Genomic DNA, 21,553 nt, shown 5'->3' with positions numbered 1-21,553 from the left:
GAATAATTAATGACTATATTTCAATATTATGCTTTTATTACTCATTAAACAAGCATAAAGGTTAATCTTTAATTATAATTTAAGGAGAAATATGTTTAACCTTTCATTTTTTTGTTTCATAAGGTATTTGCAGAGTGGTTTGGGAGACTTTCGAAGATGACCAAAGAAAGGGGGACATATTTGTTGGTTCTTCTAGGATATATGACAAACTCCTGGCAGTGCCACTGCCTGCTGGGAGGGCGTGCTGGTGCAGGGCCCCCAACAGTGGGGCCCTGAGAGATCTGAACCCAAATAAATTAACTTCAATAACTGAAGTGGTGAATGAATTTTATCAACTCTTTAAATTATAATTCATGCTTTGTTGCTTGCTTTTATTTATATTTATGTCTTGCTATAAAACCCCACTATGTATCTGATGTAAGGTTGGCTCTGTCATACCACAACAGTCGGCACAGATGTACCAATAGAAATCGGTGCTGTCCAATGCAAAACATGCCAAGAGCCCTGAGATGGGGCTGCACCCAATTTTTCTGCACCCAATCTCATTCCCCATGGAGCAAAAACCGTATGTTTTTCCCAGAGTTGAGGACATCAGAGATTTTCTTTCCTGCTTCCTCCAGATGACCCATCTAGTTTAATGTTTTAAATCGATTTACTTTTCAGTAGAATAATGTGGCTTCAAACAGCCACCAATTTAAAACCAAAATGTAAAGAGGAATGCCAATCAAATAAAGCTTTTCTTTCAGTCAACTGAATTAAGTAACAGCCAGATGGTAATTAAAAAATTAAATTAAAAAACCAAACCAAAACAAAAGTAATTTGTTTAACATCTTGTGCATAGACGATGTTTACAGAGGTGCTATTGGGAGGGAGCTGCGAGGGACCTTCTCAGAAAGAATCATTTTACTTGCTCAATATTGAGTCTGTTTACCACTAGGGTAATAAAACTTGAATTAGGAAATCATGGAGTTTAGATGCATTGATTTAGCAGCCTTGCGTACAGCTGCTGAGCAGACAAGTGTTCCCTCACAGCTAAGTCACTGCTGAGGGCTTCATAAGACAAGTGGCAAGTCCACACCTGAAGCTGCTGAGGAGACCCCATCGGGACTCCTACTGCCAAATCCCACCTGTCCCCCCGCCTATCACTTCTCTCCCCAAACTGTTCTGTGAGCTGCGAGAGGTATGAGATGTCGTTTATTGCTATCGCCTCTACTAACACTGGCCCAAGTTTCCCAGAGAGGTGGTGGCTGAACCATCCCTGGAGACATCCCAGGCCAGGCTGGACGGGGCTCTGAGCAACCTGAGCTGGTGCAGATGTCCCTGCTCATGGCAGGGGGGGCACTGGGGGAGCTGGGGAGGTCACTTCCAACCCAAACCATTCTGTGTTTCTAACTAGCAGCAACTTGCATCATGCTGAAGAACATGACTGCACACGACAATGACAAAAAGTCCACAAGGAAGGCTCCTTCCACTGCCACTGAGCATGGAAAACACTTCACCCTCACTAACCCATCTCTGTGCTTCAGACACTTTCTGCTTTGAGCTTTAGGAGAGATGCTGGAGCGCTGGCGGGGTGAAACAGGAGCAGCCGGTCTCGTGTTTTCACAAAGTTAATACGCAAATACTATATGCATGGTGAGATTTCAAAGGCAGCTACAAACCTGCGTCTGGTCACAATTCAACTTACCGCTGAGAGGGTGGGGAACGGTGTATTGCTTCTTTTTGCTTGAAGTGGATGTTGAGGAAAGCTTGCGAACAGGCGCTCCTTGGTTGCCCGTGGGAGCATCGTTCTGCTGGGCTTTCCTCAGCTGGACCATCTGTTCGAGTCTCTTCAGCCTTTCTTGGGAACGAGAGATGAACTGAGGCTTGTGGACTTCCAGGGCTTCCTAAATGAAACACAGAAACTGCCTTTTGTAAAAAGAATTAAAAGGAAGAAAAAAAATACGTGATTGTGCATCTAACCGGGTTTAGTAAGAAATTATCAACGAAAATTATTGCTTGTCTGTACCAAACTGCCTTCCTATCTTTGTGTTCTTCTACTATCAGAAAGCTGCCTTGGTGTGAAATGTCCAGATCAGACAAAAGAGAATTTCTGAAAAAAATCCACCAAATTTCAGAAAACATATCCAAAAGGGTTTGAATTACATATTTTTAAAAGTTATCCAAATTCACGTTCTTGATGTTTTGCCTGTTGCCTTGGCGCACCCCGTTGCCGAAGCCGCTTGTCACTGACAGTTCACAAAATTTCCTGCTTATTTAGATTGTCATGCAGATCTATTCATAGATGATCCAGAAAGAAAATGCTTTCCAGTCGAAGGCTGCTTCAACATTTAGGAATGTCTTATGACAGAAGACAGGAGCGGAGATTGGTTTGTAACCCATATCAGAGAAAAAGGCAGGAGAAAAAAAAATGTCTTTGGGAAATCGGTGAATCCCCAAAGTTTTACTCTTTTCTTCTACAGGAATGGCAGGTGGGGCTTAGAATGGGGAGCTTGTACAACCAGGCAGCCAAGTCTTGGCAGCTGCTGCAAGCTACCGAAACTTCACTGGAAAGGAGAAAAATCAAGGAAATGCAAACTACTGTTCTCAGCCACTTCCCAGGAAAAAAGCCCTGGGAAAAAAATCAAACCAAACCAAACACACCATCCATGAAAAAAGAAAAAAAAAGGAAAAAAAAAAAGGATAAAAATAAAGTAAATAAATAAATAAATAAATTAAAAATCAATCCACGTATTAATAACAATAGCAACAAATTGATATTTTACCCGCAGCGTCAGCGAGGCTGGTGGAATTTTCTCAGGCCCGGAGCCGGTTTCTGGCTGGGCGAGCACGACATTTTTCTCACGAGTACCATCTGGCGAGTGAGCCGTGGATAGTGTTACCCGGCTGGCTCGCTCCCGCTCGGCCTCCTCTTTACACTCCTCTATTTTGTCACTTGAACCACAGAATTCATAATCACCTTCGAGAGATTTAAAAGTTCATTAAGAGTGCATGGGTAATCTTTTATTGGGTTCTCCACCTCATTAGACATAGAGGGCAATTTCTGAAATAAGAATGCCAAGGTATTATTAATAAGCCTCATTAAGCAGAATAGATCAAATCTAATCATAGGTGCTACTCAGTGCCCTGTGACACCCGGAGTATCTTTCACATTAAGCCAGACATCACATCGAAGTGTAATTAAACCGCTCGGATGCTCAGCTCCATTTGCTGGTACCCGCATCCCAAAATCAAAATACTTCTGTACCACACATGCATCATGGAAAGCAAAGATATCACCCTGCGACTTGCAGTTTGAGTTAATTTCAATTTATTGCATGTATTGTAGGAAATAACACATTGTTATGGACCTTAATCACATATCAACTGTCTTTGACCAGACTGAGGCTTTCATAAACACCACTCTTGTGTTTTTCTCTGCTGATAATACACTTTGCTTTCCATGATTTCTATGTATTCATTAGCCAGTGGAAAGACTCAGTGAAAAAAATAATAAACAAAAGGTTAATGTGCATTATAGCATATTATTATGAAAGCTGTCAATTCACACTGAGAGAAAAAAAGATTATTTTCTACACTTATAATTATGCTTTAATGCTCTATGGCTGATGCTCCCTGCACAAATTAGGACCAAAAGAAGCAATGTACTAAAAAAAATCAGAGTTGAGAAGATTCTCATTTAGAGGGCAGAATTAATCCAAAATAACAAAGTAACTTCAGAAGAGTTTCAAATGAACTATTTTAAAAAGTCAAACTGAAATACTTCTTCCTTGCCAAATAATTTGATTTCTAGAACTAAGTATCCGGGAATAAAGCCCATTACTGTTTTATTTCAATTTTCGGTTACAATGAACTTAAAATATTTTCCTCTTTATGACATATTGTACATATTATATTGTACTTAAAAATATATATTAAAATGATCTGTGTTGGGTACATTTGCCTTATAAAAGCCCGAAATGTATTTCCTCCCTAATACTGCTCTTGTTAACGTTTTGGAAAAAATCTTGAAACCTGTGAACATGAAACTAAGCTTCTTGATAAGCCAGGTTTACAGAGGTGTCGATTAACTTTATCTTTGATAGATCTCAGTGGATGCTTCACTTTTGTAAAACTAGAAGTCACTTCTAGTTAGTGAATTGGCATGATTTAACTTCAGGCACTGAAAGCAGAACGTAGGATTCTCTCCTCTAAACGGGTGCCATATTCTGTAGTTTTATAGTGAATGCCGAAAAAGTTTTGCCTACCTGCCTACAAAAAATCCGTAACAATAAATGCTGTAAGAAAAAAGGTTATATGATCATTATAGCATTTTTAAGATATTCTCGGAGTAAATTTCTCAGAAACCTATTGATACTAAAGACAGATTCATCTATAGTATAGCTCAGCTGTCTTCTGCAAAAATATCTTGTGCATGAATACAGCTGCTCGTGTCATCTCCATTTTAGCTTTGTGAATAAGTGTTGGAAGTAAGACTTCCCAACAGGAGCTGAACTCGAAGAAATTATGTTTTACGTGCTGAAACCTTACCGACAATCTACTGTTAAAAAAAATATTTTTTTTTTCTTTATGATAACGTCTCTAAACAACATATTTTGTACTATACCTGTGCATCACGTAGCTCAGGCTGTTGTGTCAAAAAAGAAAAAAGGAAAAAGAAATACTGCGAAAGTGAAAGGTAACAAAACAAGGTTGTAAAAATAACCTCACTTCTGGTGTTTCTTGGCTGAACTGGAACTGCTTGACTCTGCAATTTTAATGTTTCTTCAGTATTTTCTTGAAAAATAATAATAATCATCATCATCGTCATCATCCTACCTTTCTCATTTTAATCTTGTTTTCTATTAACCACAGTGATGTATACAGTCAGATTAGTTGACTGATCTCTCACCAGATGACTCATACTCAGCACTTCAAGCTGGACAAAAATGGAGAGACTTTCCATTATTTCACTTTTTTTTCTTTCAGACTGATCTCATCTTATTATTGAAACCATATTCCTAACAACCACAGCAGGATTTGTACCTTACTTTTTAGGAGCTGGTTTTGCCTGTGAACATTGTCTTCCGAGAGAGTTCTTGATGAAGATTTTCTATTGCACATACTACTGGAGATGGACATTTTTGGTTTCAGGACACGCTGTGCTTGGATCTCTTTGGGTTTGGAGGTGTCTTTGGAGGGATCTCTCTTTTTCGATGAGCCATCAGTAGCAGCAGCCGTTGCCTTTCTGGATGCTGTACCTGGAGGAGAACCAGAGGCCGTTGTTCTGCTCCTGCCTGTGCTGTACTGCTGCTTCTTGCCTCCCGACAGCATTTGTGTTCCTGTGAAAAACAGGAAAAAAAGAACAAGCCCGATCTCTATAACATGAGAACATTTTTCTTCTCAGCCCTCTAGTCCTCATAGTTTTTATTTCCTGCAAAACCACTTCCAGTCATATATTTTAAAAGTTTTAACGTACAAATTTTATCGTGACTGCCATGCGGTCGTACTGCAACAAAACCAAAGAATCACAGAGGATACTTTTCACAAAAATAAACTGCTCTTCCAAATAATATTGATACACTCTGGGCAGTGTGGAAGAAGTCAGGATGCCTCTGACAAAACGGTATGTGATGTGTCTTTGTTTTCTCCCTTATTCACTTGAGAGGAACATTTTAGGGTGGTTAAACCTGATTGAAGTTATAGTTACGGATCCAGTGGTGGCTGTGTTGAAAACTGGGGTCAAAGTGGTTTCGGGATCAGGGTTTTAGTGGAGTGACTGGCGCAGAAACACCCCCCATCTCCAACATTTCTAGTGCCCTGGTCTACCCCTGTGCAAAACCACAGCAGGAGCCAGCAGCAAAAAGGCACAATTTGTACAAGACGTGCTGGAATTGTTTTGATGAGAAGGTTGTTGCACAGCAGCTACAACAGCAGGACCCTGCCATGGCAGAAGCGACAGAGCTGGTTGGGAAGATCCGTGCTACACAAACCTCACAAAACGATTCAAGCTGACCACTGCTAATCCAGCAAAAGCCTAGAAAACCGAGAGTGTGGGCAGATAAACACACAGACGGGTCCATTTTCCAAGAGCCCATTTTCCAAGATGCATCTCACAGAATCATAGAGTGGTTGGAGTTGAAGGCACCTCTGGAGATCCCCCAGTCCAACCCCCCTGCTCACGCAGGGTCACCAGAGCAGATCACACAGGTCGGTCCAGGCGGGTTGGAATGTCTCAGAGAAGGAGACTCCACAACCTCTCTGGGCAGCCTGGTCAGGGCTCTGGCACCTCAAAGTGAAGAAGTTTCTCCTCATATTCAGATGGAACCTCCTGTGCTTCAGTCTGTGCCTGTTGCCCCTCACCCTGTCCTTGGGCACCACTGAACAGAGTCTGGTCCGTCCTCTCGACACCCACCCTGGAGATGTTTATCAGCATTGATGAGATCCCCTCTCAGCTTCTCTTCTCCAGCTGAACAGCCCCAGCTCTCTCAGTCTCTGCTCATCAGAAAGATGCTCCAGACCCCTCAGCATCTTCATAGCCCACTGCTGGAGTCTCTCCAATAACTCTCTGTCCTTCTTAAACTGGAGAGCCCAGAGGAGTTTTGATGGAAGAAGAAAGAACAGAATAGAATAAAAGAATCAGGAAACAAAATCCAAAGGATAAAGGACAGCATAGGAAGGGCACCAGGATCAGCAAGGGGGGAAGAAAGGAGGAGCAGATGGGAACTACTATTTTCTGTCCCTATAAGCCCCTCGCGGTGGTCCCTGGTGAGCAGGCACGCACACCGCCATGCACACAGCACAACTCTGCTCTGCTTTTTTAAATCATGTGCATGAATTGCCTACTGGCAGTCCTTGCCACAGGCTGACTCAAGACCTAAAGATTTATGTACATGGAAATGACCAATAGCTGTTAAAAAACCTCTCAAAGAAGGCAGCTGAGAGATTTGGGCAGTACAAGGGGAAAAAAAACCCCTCAAACAACTGGTTGCAGACCTAACCATGGAATGAGACAAACCAGGCAGGGATTGTCTCATTCTCTGTTGTGGACATAACACATTTAATAAACTACTGGTGTTTCATGGCAAACACTTTTTAAAAAGTGACCACATAATTATTTTGTCTGCTGACTCATCCTCAGCAGCCGTCCCTCCTAAATGCTTCTTTGCAATGTCTTAGTTGAGGACGGAGGAAATATCAGAAGTGTTTTTCTTCTCTGATTCGATCCACGAGAAAGAGTGAAATGCCTCATCACATTAGGCACTTCCTTATCTCATAGTCATTAAGTAAAATTAGATCCTGTGGTGCAGCGTGGGAAATTTTCAGTTCATGTTCCCAATCCTTAATCCACTTGCAACAGATTATTATTATTTTCCACAAAATGATGATCCGCCACACATCTTAGTGATCTGATGGCTCATGTTTCTCTTTGATCATCCTGTATTTCTGAGGAAGCAGAGGCATCCAGGTCCAGCATCTAGTGTTTTCCCCTTACCATGCAGATCAGAAAGCTTTTGACATCTCCGGTTCCTTTCTGTAACTGCCCATACAGGGAGAACTCAATTTCTCAGGGCATTCTCTAGTGAGGGATCCTTGATGATCAGCATAGACAGAAAATATAACATTTTTGTAATTAAGTTCATTGAGATAAACCCTCTCCCAAGCAATTTCACAGCCAGACAGAAAATTTGGACAAAGCAAGGAAGCGCGCACAGAGCTCCCAAATTCTAGGCTAGCATCCAAGCTCTCCCGCTTCTCCCTGGTATAAATTATTTTTCCCTTGCTTTTCACACATTGCAAACATTTGTCTTATCTTTTGTCAAAACTTAGATAAAATTAATTTTGATGCAAATACTCTCAGCAAACTGGATAGTCTCAATTCTGTACATACCTGGAGCTCAGGCATATACATTGATCTGTTCCTTCATTCCCTGACTGGTCCCATACCTGCAGTTCCACACTGTGTTTCTACAAATGTTTTATGACATATAGAGGGGGCAAAAAACATTGGGAGAGATTAATGGGCTTATGGGCATCAAAGAGTGTGTGTGGGAAGAGGTAGAAACAGGCAGCGCAGCAGGAGAAGATGAAGAAAGCAGCAGGTAGCATTAAGTAACTGCAGAGCAGCAGAGAAGGAAGTCTGGTCACAAAGGCAGCCAAGATACTAGAAAGATAGAGGGGAAAAAAACCAAGGGCAGCTAAACCACAGAAAGAACTTGAATGGAAAACAGATTATCTCTTTAAATCATCTTTTAAATTAAAATAGTTTACTGGCCAGCAGAAAGCATAGAGGAGAAGAAAAGAAAGTGGAAGGGAGAAAAGAGTTTCTGCTCATCCAAGGCAGCATCACAGTAGGAGATAATTTGCCTTCTTATCAAGAAGTGGTCTGTGCAACAAATGTGTGTGTTGTGAAGCCAAACAGCTCCTTCCCGAGATTGTCAGAGCTCAAACCACTGGTGTGTCCCCGGGAGAGGTTATTTGTTATGGCTGGGCATTGGTATCCAAAACGGCAGCAAGGCGGTGAAAATAGGCTGCAAGGTGGCAGAATAAAGCAGAGCGAGCAAAGGAGTTGTAAGTCACATCTCTCAAACATCGTAGAATGTGGATCTGAACACAAGAAAAAGAGTTGCCTGGAGTATTCACACTCCATTTACTCCTAACTACCAAACTAGTTATTTGTGGATATTGGCTTCCAAGTGTAAGCACAGTAACCTTCAGGAACTGAGAATTTAGCCCCAGGAATTTCTTACCTATAGTGCAAATGGAGACAATTTCCCCTTCTGCACTGCACCCCTTCCCTGCCAAATAAATGCCACCTGCCCATAAGGTCTGGGGATTCCCACAAAGATGTGGACTGGGGAGAAAGAAAAGAAAGGCATGAAAAACCACATAGGAATAGGGTCTAAAATTAGAAAAAAGTGATGGCTGCTTCTTAGCTTTTTATGAAAACACAAGGATGCCTAAGAAAGAATTTTAAAAAGAAAGATTCCTGTGAAATTCAGGTATAAAACATCATTTCTGCATGAAAAGTGTCTTCCTCAGATCTCGTACTAATATTATAACTAGATCTTAGTCCTTATTAGATTCACTGTATGGTGGGGTTTTTTTGTTGTTGTTAATTAAGGCAATAAGAAAAGGTGCGCCTTGTTCTTGTCTAACATTGAAGGCAATTAGAATAATAACGGAGCCAATTTGGTAAATTCTTTCCTCTAGCTCCCTCTTGAATTAACCTTTCAATTCAAAAGGTACGCCTAGGTGCAGTCAATCCCCAGGAAAACACAGCAAAGCAAACCAGACATGGGCTCCAAAGATCAATTCCTTCATCCTCAAAGCAGCTGTCAATTATCTTAACTAACGAATGCAGATGCAAAGGATATCTAGGAAAAAAAAAAAAAAGGTACTTAAAGGTAAGATCACAGAGTTTCGCTCTGTACATTCTGGATGCTTTTTTAATATACGATGTGGGGAATTAGGACTGTTACTCTCATTAAGACTATCTGGAATTGTATATCTAAATCCCCACGCACCTAACTTGAAATATATATGCCCCTCTGAGAACAGCTAGAATTGCAACTGGATGACTAGCAATATATGTTTTTTCTATTATCCCAGCTGAAGAAAGACTTTAAAATTAATGAATGAAGACATGCAAGTGTAATGCTTTGGGAGATATAGGAGAACAAAACTCAAAGAAACAGAAAGCAGAATGGTTCCATTAATAAAATTCAGCAAATACAGATCCTAGTTGTAAAAGTTCAGTTGCTTATAGGAGAAAAAGTTATGGAACAAAATCATAATTACATCACAGAAAGGTCATTTTTGCCCAATGCAAAAAATAAAAAACCAGCAGTTCAATCTTTAAATAATGACTTAGTGAAAACCATATGATATTGGAGGAGTTTAAAATATTCTGTAAAACCAGGGGTAGGCTTTCAAAAGCTCCTTTTTTAAAAAATAATCCTTGATCTCTGAGTAAAATAAGTATATTGTTTTACTGCAAAGTATCTTTTTACATTTTCCTCCCTCTCCCTTCAGGGGGTTTTGCTAACGGGAAGTGACCCTGCATTACAGCAGGTTAAACTCGCCTTTCCATGAAACATGGTCAATTCAGTCAAGCAGACCCTTTTCCATTGTTACGACCTTTTTTTTTTTTTTCCTTTCTTCTTTTCACTCCACAGCAGGATAATGCAGCTTTTCATACTTTCACATAACACTCTTTCTAGCGTTTCAATGTGGATTTTTGACAATTCGTGACAAAGTGCTTCTTTGAAATTGGCCAAAGCTCCTTTTAACACACGCGGCGCTACAAAACCTCCGCGACCACCAAGCAAGCCCGACGAGAAGCGGCCGGGAAAGGAGACACACAGCGTTGATTCCCCCTGTGTCATTAATGAGATCAGACATCGCCACTGTAGGTAGGCTTTACATTACAGACCACCTGCTGTTGTTTTTTAATTTTTTTTTTTTTTAATTTTAATAAAAGCTCCATGCCCTGGGCTGCCAAGCTCTCCCAGACCTCCGTGATGGGAGCTGATGCTGCCAACACCCCAAGCAGAGAGGAGCAGCAATTAACGTTTCTTAAATGTAAGAAACTTCGACCTTCTTCAAGATTTAGACCCAGGTGTGTGTAGGTTGTACAGAGCCCACATGTGTCTCAGGCAACAATCCGTAATCCAAACCAAGACTCCAGCCAATTTCAAAGACTGATGACCCAAGTCCTAAAATGAATCAAGTATTACCACTGCTAAGCCATACGATCTTGGATATAAGTAAACACACTGCACCGTCTCAACAGCCTGGTAACACAAAAAAAGGGAAACAATGAGAGCAAAGACAATATTATTAGTTATTTCAGTGTTTGTCAAGAGATGTGAGATAGGATGGATAATTTATTGTTCAGATCGCTGCCAAGGATCACTTCAAATCAGCCAGCAGGCTGCAATCAGCAAGGAGTGCTACAAAATTTTGACGTTTTTACTGAAATTTCTGCTGACCAGGATGAGACCCATGTCCCTAACTGCCTTTTCATGTTTGTCAACTGACTCCTTTGCAACAGGCAGTGTCAGCTGCTGTTCGGTATTAGCATCCATGGAGACTATCTGAATTGCAAAAAATCCTGAGAGTAATGTAGCTCTATTCATGCTCCCTAATCAAAATGTAATGCCTTGGAGGCCTTGGATTTATCTTCCAATAAAAATGTAGGGCTGAATCCTGAAAAATGAGGCTGGGCCATATCCTCAGCTCTATTTCCAGCATTGTCAAGAGCCAAAGTCAAGGCAACTTTGCAAGCTTGAACCGAGAGACTCAGCCGGATTGTTACTCCCAATGAACATGCCATTGTACTGATACTAAGGTGTCTTCAAACAGCCCTGCCTGATGAGGATAAGGCTTAATTATCTCAGCTATATCAATAACACCTCAAGCTAAAAGTCTAGATTAAAAAATTCTCTCTAACAAAAAAGGTGTGTTTTGTTGGTTTTTTTGTGTTGTTGTTGTGGTTTTTTTTTTTTAACAACTTTGACAGCTGTGGACACTTTTCTCAGAAACAAGATGCTTTCTTTTTGCAAAAGCTAATATTTGACTGTAGAGAGTTGCAATCATTTAAAAGAGAAATCTTATCGAGTATACCTAAGAGCTATTAGGCTTCAAACCTGCAATCAGTCCAAAGGAGGAAGAGCCTCTTGATGTCAAGGAACAGCTTGTTTACAGAAGGCTTTTTGGCAAAATTAGTGTAGTCCAACACTTGGCTTGAGAGCAAACAATCCCATAACGCAGCTAATCAACAGCACCTACCAACAAGTCTCTCCGTGGCGACTGCCAATTTATTTTCTCAAAACACTCTGAAAATAATTAATCAATCTTCTCTTTTGATGTTAAATAAGGGAACGTCACTTGTTTCAGGGAGCAATGAGCTGCTCAGGACAGGATGTGATGCACCAGAGGTGGAACAAGGGTTTAATTTGCAATGACTGTACTAGTGAAATGGGAACGTTCCTACCTGACACCTGCAGGAGATGGTCTTACACTCTGAATCATAGGAGTGTATTATTTCCACAGAATATTAACATTTTAGTGGTCACGAAATAATTCACCTGCATGATTTGATTCTACTGCTTAGAGCAGTGAGTTCTAAATACCCAGCTGGTCGAGAATAGTTTGTATATTTTGCTAACATTTTTTCCCCTTTGCTTCCTGTGTGCTGGGAGAAGATAAAAGGAAAAATATTCCCTTTTCATTAAACCTTTCATAATTTGGAGGCTGGTCAAGCACCTGGTAATTATTTTCTCATTAAAGATAATCAGTCTTAGATTTTAAACTCATGCCTCGAATCAGCATTTTTCTTGTCGTGCCTTTTTGGCCATGCTATCCCAAAGCCGTGTCTTTAACAAACCCAACATTCCCAAGCAATGGAACCTTAAGCTGAGGGAATCTCTGTTCATATTATTAAGAACCATGGCAACAGCTATTGAAAATACTTTGAAATTTGCTGCTGTACTTAGAGACATTCTCTTGAAAATCCAGGTAACAAAACCTCATCTGTGTTTGCATTTCAAGGATGTCATGCTGGAAGCTATCAGGACCAGTTGTAGTGATTCAAGGAGTAATCTGATGCAGTGTGACTTTAAAAAAAATATTCAGGATGATTCAGAACATTTAAATGGTGATTTACAGGGTAAGAAATGTATCGACCACTTGGTATTTTCATCATGTCAAAGACACCTTAGTTGTTCAGCTCTTTCTGATAATTTACCGCAGCCAGCCTGAGCCAAGTACTCATTTCACAGATGGCAGAAAAGTTGCTCTGAGTTTAAACCAAGTGTGAATTAGGAGAAAATGAGGCCCTTTGCTCCAGTGGCATAATGCAGTCACTGAATCCACATAGCCCATCTCTTTCTCTTAATCACTGTTGTAATGATTCTAGTATTCAGTCCTCCACTGCTTGCCCTGAGTGCTAATGAGGGACTTGCCCCCTCCAGAGTCTTTCACTTCAAATTGTCTCACATTTTTGCCAAGTCTGACAGCTCAAGATAGAAATGTCCACACTGAACAAGATGGAAAACAGTGGGGGGGGGGGGGGGAAAAAAAAAAAAAAAATCAGACCCTTAACTTTGACATGCCAAAACAAGGAGAGCCTAACTTTAATTTGGGTCTTCAGCAGATAACATCATCATCTTCAGGAAACTAATTCTAATTTATCAGTTTCACTGGTAGAAATGCTGTCCATAATACTGTTAACAGGACAGAAATCTTTCTGTATTCTAGCAAAACAATGGTGTTTCTATCCAACAAGTGCACTGCTGTGCCCCATAGTATAAAACTGAGCCTTTAGTCAGTGAAGGGCATGATTCCTGAAGCTGGGGGATTCCTTCAGCTCCAGTCAAATTATTTTATGGCCATGGCCTTAAACAAGTGAAAACTAACGCACAAAACCCCACAGGAAATCAAAAACCAACCATGCTCCCAACCACCCACGTCTGCTTGTGTCCTAAAACTGCAGAGAAATTGTTTAAGAAAAACAAGCTCCATAGGGAAATACATGCTGTAATCACAGCCAGGGACACCGCGACAGCATAACACCACCAATGCTGTTGAAAACCAGACTCGGGGCAGCTTTGGCTTACTCAGCGTTGAGCATCATCTCTCCCTCTTGCTTACGTCGGTTGCCTGTGACCTCCAACGGGAGCTACGCATCCATACGGCAGGGCAGAAGGCCACATCGCTCTTCAGAGTCCCATAGTTTTTCTAAATAAGCCATCTCTTGCTTCTCCTCTTACATCCGATGAGCATTATCATTCCTTCATTCATCCCACCAGATGATGGGGAAAGTGGCAGAAAGCATTTGAAACACGGAGCAAAGCTCAAGAGCTTGGTATTCCATAACCGTAAAAGGGCCCTCCAGAAGAGGAATCCTCTTTTAAAACGAATTAAAAGCCTTCAAGATCAGGAGAGGCAACTCCTATCTCCCATCACACAGTCTGGGGTCTGTCTCAAAGGCTGGCAGCATCTTGCAGAGTCACTCATAACTGAAGGCTGCCAGTTCCTCACCGAGCTTTCAACCTCTGTAAGGACCAAGTCCTCAGTTTCTCAGCATCTCGTGCAGCACATGAAGGTCACGCTGCAGTGTGACACAGACCCAGTGACACAAAATGTCTAGACTAAGGAAAATTGACAACCTCCTCCATTTTAAATTTATACCAGATGAAGTGAAACATCAAAGGAGCTCCTTTTAATGGGCTTTTTGGCATGCGGTCCTTTGTTCTTAACAAGTCGGCACCAGCTGCTATGCCCATAATGCCAAGTCAGTAATGTCCCCAGTCAGATTCTTGGCTGATATAAATCAGTGTCACTCCTCTGAAAGCAGATATGTCTATTGGTTGACATCAGCTGAAGATTTCTCTCCTCATGCTTAGCAGGTGCAAGCTAAAGTAGAATCTTCTGTGCCGTATTTCATGTTTCTCCTGTCTTCACCATCCCTACTGCTCTACACATTCTCAGGCTGGAGAGTTAATTAACATCAGCTGTAGCTACTCAAGTTTCTATACAATAAATTCCATATTGTAAGGAACAGCTTTCGTCTAATTATATCTTGTTCACATATATACATATATATGTATATTTCCCCCCACACTGATCTTGTACTCTGGGTTATTGTGTGGTGACTTTCCCATAAACCGAAGATGAGGTGAGAACATCAGATGGGCCACACTCATTCATCACAACATTTCAAATACTCTTTAGTAATTGGAAGTAAATACTATTAACAGTGTGCAGTCTTAAGATTGTCTATGTTAGCCCATCCCGATTACCATGAGTATATATTTGTTTAAACGTAACCTACAAATATTTTCTTGATATACAAAGGTCTCAAATACCAAGGCCTTTTCAATGCGTATTTAAAATAAAAACATTATTTTGCCTTGAAGCTAGAAGCATATTGAAATCTCACAGCACCAACTGTTCTGATTTTACTCCAACACAAGTGTAGATATATATATATGCACACAAAAAAAAAAGACTCTTGAAACAAACTAAATATAGTTATTTACCCCTTAGTAAACATGCTGCTGGCTTCAGCACTTGCTAATAAACCTCTTGCTTAAGAAGGAAACAGAAGCCTATAAGCATATGGGGCCATTCAACATCCCAAAAGCCCAGATCCCATCTCAGTTTTCTCCATCCACTGTCTTGGGCTGTTTTAATTAAAGTAAATTATGCTTTCAAGTCACCTGCCCTTCTCTTTGAGAAAAAGTATAAGCAACTGCAATACCAGCTCTCTGATCTGTCTTGTTCACTGGTTTAAATGTGTTCTTTCCCTTCTGGAGTGCTTCATTCCTGAGTTCTGCAGGAGAAGGGACGTGGGGGACACCCGCTGTGCTCCCAGCGCCCGCAGTCACAACCGTCACCATCGCGTCACATTCACCTTCCGTGGCTGACTCGCACGTACCTCATAATCCTGATTTCCCTGCTTGTGGGTACTGTACACATGACTGTGATTCTCGAGATGCCCTTTTGTCATCTCCCCCCACCCTCCTCGTGCATCCTGCACATCTTTATCTCGCCACAGGGCTGCGGGAGCCAGCACAGCACCCACCATCCAAACTGGATTTACATTTCCCTCTACCTCAGCTGTTCTTCCTTATTAGCTCTGCACTTTTGGGCATAACAACAAAAGAAAAATAAAAGTGTAGATGTTATAAAAGTCGAAGCATTAGCAGAAATTTTTTCAGGTTATAACATAGCTGATGTTTGTCAAGGAGCTAAGGGATCAAGACATTTACTATTATCTAAGCTTAAAGATAAATTTAAATGTTGGCATTTATAATGCCAGTAAAGTGATGATCTTATTTAATCAAGAGGTCAAAATGAATTTAAACTTGTGCCATTTTCTTCTCTTTGCCCATTTTTAATAATTCAGCATGGAGTACTAGTAGGCAATATATTTTAAAAGATGGATGGAAAACTAGACATTCATGTGGAATATATTCTTCATGAAAAATAGGTGAGAAATTAAGACTAAAAATATTCCTGTCTTCAGCAGAAACAAGACTTATCTTTTCATTTTTAACTTACCTTGTATTTATGAGACGTCAGCTACAGACAGTAAAGGAAATTGCAGCATTCACTTAAAAGCAGAGTTAGCAAGTTCTGACAGCTTGTTAAAAGCCATGACCAAAGGCAGGGTGGTGCACATCCATCGCCTGTGACAAGGACCTCATGGAGCTCTGCCCGAGCTTACCCTTGGTCGTATCTCCAAGGTGGGTCATGTGGCTCTCAGTGAGCCATTTCACATCAACGGGTACACATTCCTTAAGCTGCCCGAGGGATTTAAATGTTGGCCTCCCATTGAAAATAAACACAATTATATCCTACGGCTCTATGTTCTCCCGCAGTTTAAGTTTGACTTCATGTGTAACACGGATTTTCCAGCACGTACATCCCAATTTTTTGCCAGATAATTGAAATAAAGTACCCAAAGCAACAGAATCAGTAGAAGATACAGTCCATAGCTGTGAAATCACAAGATCGCATTCCATCCTTGGGATGCTGTACCTTCCTTGGGATGCTATATCATGAGATATGGCTTTGAACGCTGAGCCTGAGAGATTTGGATTTCTAAGTACAATTACCATCCACGAGCATAGCCCAAGATTTACATTTCATTAATATGACTAAAACATCCTTTTCCTATATGTCAGAATGCAAAAATGCACACTTCTGGAGATCACCTGGACCAACCTCCTGCTGAAAGCAAGGCCTCAGATTAGGTTATCCAGGTCGCTGTAAAGCCAAGTCTTGAATACTTGGATTTGAACATGAAATAGTATAAGCTATACTTTAAGTAGAGTCATCATTACTTTAATGAAGCCACGTGAAAAACTAGAAAGACACTCCAAAGAGGCCATGACTCAACCAGCACTATAGAAAACAGCAAACCTGGCCCCAGTACCTGGAAAGCAGAGAAGCATTTGGGTGCTCATTCCACTTCAGATCCGAATAAGGCAGCGTGTACATCCTGGAAACTGCATTTATGGATTTCACACAGAAAAGTCTCGCCTTGAAAGTAATTTTTTTTTTTCCATGGTGATGTTATTGCCACTTGTATTTCTGCTGGCAGGAAGGTATTGCCTACAGCTGCAAACTAATATAAACTCAAACTTTTTGGGTCATCAGAAATGTGATGGACAAAGCGCTCTCTGCAGTTCCTTCATCCATAAGATAACTATATTAAAGTATTAACACGGTGTCAAAAATTGTTTGCTGCCCCTTCATTGCGAGATCTTCCTTCATTTAAAACATTTCACAAACATTTCATTGCATAAACATATAGCAGACCAAAACTTAATGTGAATAGATTTGAGCTAATAAACATTGGAGGAAAGAAATATCTAGAAGAATTGGGAATCTGTGATGGTATGAAGGACCGTGCTGATGGGGTAGTTATTTACTGTGCTCATAAAGCAGCATCTTGCAAAACGGGTCTTGTAATTTTGAGCTGTACATGCAGAAGTGCCACAGCAAAGAGCAGGAAGGCAACTGTGTCCCATTATAGCTTTCTTTAGATATTTAAAACCAGTCCAGGAAAAAACATATACCAGGCTGTAGGGCTGTACCAGATTTGTACCAGAACAGTGCTGGAACTAAGAGATCACTTCTCTACCTCCCTTCACCTATTTTCAGAACTAAAGGAAACTCTTTCATTTTCTCACAGGTTAAAATCTTACCAATTGCCTTTCATTTTGATGAGCAGTGCAGATGTCTCATGCATTTAACTGGGCTGCTTATGATTTGTCACATTTGATGGCTGAGGGCTATGCAAGAGCTCATTACTTTGGGGATCCTGGTGAGAAAGACTGTTGTTTTGAAGCATTATTCTGGCTGCTTGTACAAATTTCACACAGGAAAGTTGTAGTAAGCTGATAAACACCTTATATATTACAAAGGGTCCGATCAAGAGAAAGAAATCTCTTTACATTCTGCATTATTGCTTACACAAAAGGTGGAAGCAGTTAAAAAGGTAACGCTTCCCATGTTTATTTACACCTGTATTCTTGTGTACACAAATGGTGGAAATCATGTTTCAAACCCCAGTATTTCTCAGCTGGTTACCTCACTTATTTCCTCTTTTCAGTAAAATTGTGGAACCACGAGCAGTGTCCTATTTCACTTTCTAATTGCTTCTAGTAAAAGCGATTCGTTTGTGACCACCACTGTAACACCAAGCCCCGGGAAGACTCAATGCTATTCTAATCCTTGTTGCTGTGGTATATCACAGAGAGACACCAGAGATGGTGTTGAAATAAGCCTAGAATGCCTAGTACTTTCTATGGAAACTTTAGGACGTTGCTATTTGAAATTAGGATGGCACACAATCAAGTCCAAAGCTGAAAGGCTTAATTTGCAGGTGTCAGTCAGTGGAAGGTCCTCACCAGCCCTCACCCCTTTACATTTCCTTCCTTGCTTTAGATCGTTGGCACCTTCCCTCTCCTGCTCCTCACTGTGCCATTTCCCCTTCAACCACAGATAACCTGGATTATGCTTAGAAACATAAATATTTTATTTCAGGCTTTCTTCAGCAACCAGCCTGAAGGGTGCTTCACTCTCTAGCTTTAATTTAAGGATCTGACTCTGGAATTACTGACACCACTGATGGAAAATCCTGGCTCTGTGGATAATGTTCTTTGAGGTTAAATCATAGAATGGTTTGAGTTGGAAGGGATCTGAAAGATCAGAGGCCCCTGAATGCAGCAGCGCCTTCTCACTGTTTGCACCTTGATAGCTGCAAGAGCAGTCCCACTGATTTGGGGCATGGGAAAGCGAGTGCATCAGTAACAGCAAGTGCAAAGGGTTTTGTAGCTCATCCAGCCCATGAGACAGCGCACAGCTTCTCATCTTTCTCTTTTTTTTTTTTTTTTCCATTTGCACATTGGCAAGATGAGCGTACAAATGAATCATGGGACGCAGCTTATGTTCATGTACTGGCCCTTAGATCAAAAAGGCCATATAAGAACAAGGCAATTGCAGTTAAATGTAGCCCAAGGTCGCAGGATGCATGGGCGGGCTCAGTTTTTGGTAAAAGCCAGACTCACTCATTGACATTCTTCCCATCCACTCTCTTTTCCTGGAGAGTCAATAAACTCAGCTGTGGTTATTCAAGTGCACTGCAAATAGCTGCTACAGTCCAGTGCGGCAGCAGTGATGCCTACCCTGGCCATGAAGCAATCCTCTCAGTACCTTTCCCTTCCCTTAGAGCAACCTTGCAAAGAAAATTTTATGTTTGCAAAATGCTTGGAGAGGCTTGAAACAAATGTGTTAAAGATTTGCAAACCATTTACCTGGAGCCAATAGTTATAAGGCCTGGGCTTATTACTATAGCCTTCTAAATAAATGCTGAAAACAATCATTTTTAATTGCTGGGAACATAAAACCGAGCTCAGTGCAGCCATCTCCTTCTTAATCTCACACTTTGAAATTCAGCCCTTAAACAAAGACAGACCTAATTATTTTCAGAGGCTAAGCATTTGCGTTCTGCTGGGAGAAAAAAAAAAATTACAGTTATAAATGGTTAAAAATAAAGGGTTAATGCACAAGTAGAGTTTTCTCCAACTGATGAGCAGCACGCATCACTACCATGTCAAATATATTCATGGTAGACCTGCAACTGAAAATGTCTGGGCTGTGCTCTGACTCACGATGCCTTTGCAGAAGCAAAGATTCCTGTTATCTGCTCACATCAAATCGTTGCGGTGGGTCTGTTCCAGCCTGAACTTCTGCTCCACCAGACTGACATTTATGGGAATTTCTTACCTGCCTCATCACTTGGATTAGGAAGCTGGAGAGAAAATGTAGTGTGATAGCTGCCAGATTGCTTATCATCATCTTTCTTTGTTGTTACCGTGTTACGAGGTCCTCTGGGTATATCCACAAATGCTGGAAGTTCAGAGCCAAAGATACTTTGCAAAGGATATTTACTACCCAAATAGCCTTCATTTGTTGTCTCTCTATTAATTACATGATTTTCTGCTAAGTCTGCACTCCAGTTTGATCTGAGTAGAGTCTTGTTTTCTCCTAGGAGCTTTGTCTTAAGCATCTCCTCTATTGGCTCTCCATTAGCTATGCCATCTACTCCATCTGCTGTTAATCTAGACGAACTGCAATTTATATTGAAGGACAGCCCTGATCTATGAATTTTTTGGCATTTAATTCGAGGTTGGTCAATGCACACATTGAGCGACTTGTCTAAATAATAGATGGTATTTGGGCACTGCTGAGAAACCTGAAGGTGGACACAAGAGATGAATGAAGGTGGTACTTTCTCTCTCCCATCACTGCTTTGAAGACCCACGCCGTTCTTGTTTTTCGGGTCAAAAATCCACTTTTGTGGCTCTTCACCAAATTGTGAGCCAGATTCCGGAATCTTTGGTGGAGAGACATTTTGGTTTGCATAGCCCTGTGGAGGACAGTGACGGAGGGCAGCGGGGACTTTGCTCGAGGTGGGGGACACGGCGTTGGGTTCCTCCACAGCCCCAGCTCCTCGTGCTGGGTCGCTGGATCCTGCAGCAACACGTCTGGCTGTAACAGTTATGGAGGCAAACCCTTTCCGCAGGTTTTGAGACTGTTTTTCCTCTGCAATGGGGGAGTCCAGTGGAGACGTGATGTCGCCTAAAGTTGCCTGAATTTCTAACCTGCTGGGAAGCGCTGTAAATGCTCTGTTAATGTTGACCGAGCCATGGGTAGCCAGAGATTGCTTCGTGTGGTAAGCATTGGGCTGGGGGATCATGGGCTGCACAGGCAAAGCAGGGCAATTTTCTTTGGATTTATTCTCATCAATCATCTGTGAAATGACTATCGGTAAAATCCATTTTGTATTTTGTGATGACAGAGATTCCTGCAAATGAAAAGGTTCAAATTACCAACATACTCCATCATAATATATGTAACTGTTTCTCATCTACCATCCAGCATACCAGACAGTTTTGTTGGAGATTTCTTGTTAACTTTGTAGTCATCCTAACTCTGTCATTTAAAAACACATGCCCTTGAAATAAGCTCTGTATTGTCTAGCAGACTTCAATAAAAATCTTATCATTTTGATTAAAAAAAAAAAGTGTATCCTATACTATCATTTTCAGTATTTAATCCATTGCTGCAGTTGGGATTTGTGACTGCTATGTTTAGTTTAAAAACGGACATGTCAAAGGCAGTTGTCAATTTTGGACTCTAAACTGCTCTTTCACAATGGTCTGCTGGAATTTAAAATGCATTTAAATATATCATAGATCATTAGCCTGAAGGTCCACATGTGCCATCACATGCTGCAGAGGACGTGTGGGCACCAGAGTCACGACTGCTCTACAACCTCACCAGTTATAAGCATGGAAAATCTTCTCAACTATCCCTCCCACAAAAGTAATAAAATTTCCCATAAGGGATCTGAGTACTATTTTAATTCATTAGTTCCCTCTTGTTTATCATTACTTGGTGGCACCTGTCAATGATATAAAGCTACACATGTCCAAGATTGATTGATAATGGCCAAGATTCATTTTTCCAACCATGGCAGTAAACATCTATC

General features: G+C 41.0%; 1 protein-coding gene across 1 annotated transcript in view; it reads right to left on the bottom strand.

Moving 5' to 3' along the window:
- Positions 1–21,553, bottom strand: part of C7H10orf90 (chromosome 7 C10orf90 homolog) — a 66,017-nt gene that overhangs the window by 10,639 nt on the left and 33,825 nt on the right. Inside the window, exons 3-6 of the mRNA XM_065638975.1 lie at positions 19,786–20,866; positions 5,031–5,321; positions 2,766–2,959; positions 1,688–1,886 (exon numbers count right to left, since the gene is read on the bottom strand). Of these exons, the coding sequence (XP_065495047.1) occupies positions 1,688–1,886; positions 2,766–2,959; positions 5,031–5,321; positions 19,786–20,866 (1,765 nt within the window). The remainder of the gene's footprint in view (positions 1–1,687; positions 1,887–2,765; positions 2,960–5,030; positions 5,322–19,785; positions 20,867–21,553) is intronic.

Source organism: Caloenas nicobarica, chromosome 7 (genome assembly GCF_036013445.1).
Source record: "Caloenas nicobarica isolate bCalNic1 chromosome 7, bCalNic1.hap1, whole genome shotgun sequence".
Lineage (NCBI taxonomy): Eukaryota > Metazoa > Chordata > Aves > Columbiformes > Columbidae > Caloenas > Caloenas nicobarica.
Note: the sequence above shows the minus strand (reverse complement) of the source record. Positions and strands in the feature narration are given on the sequence as shown.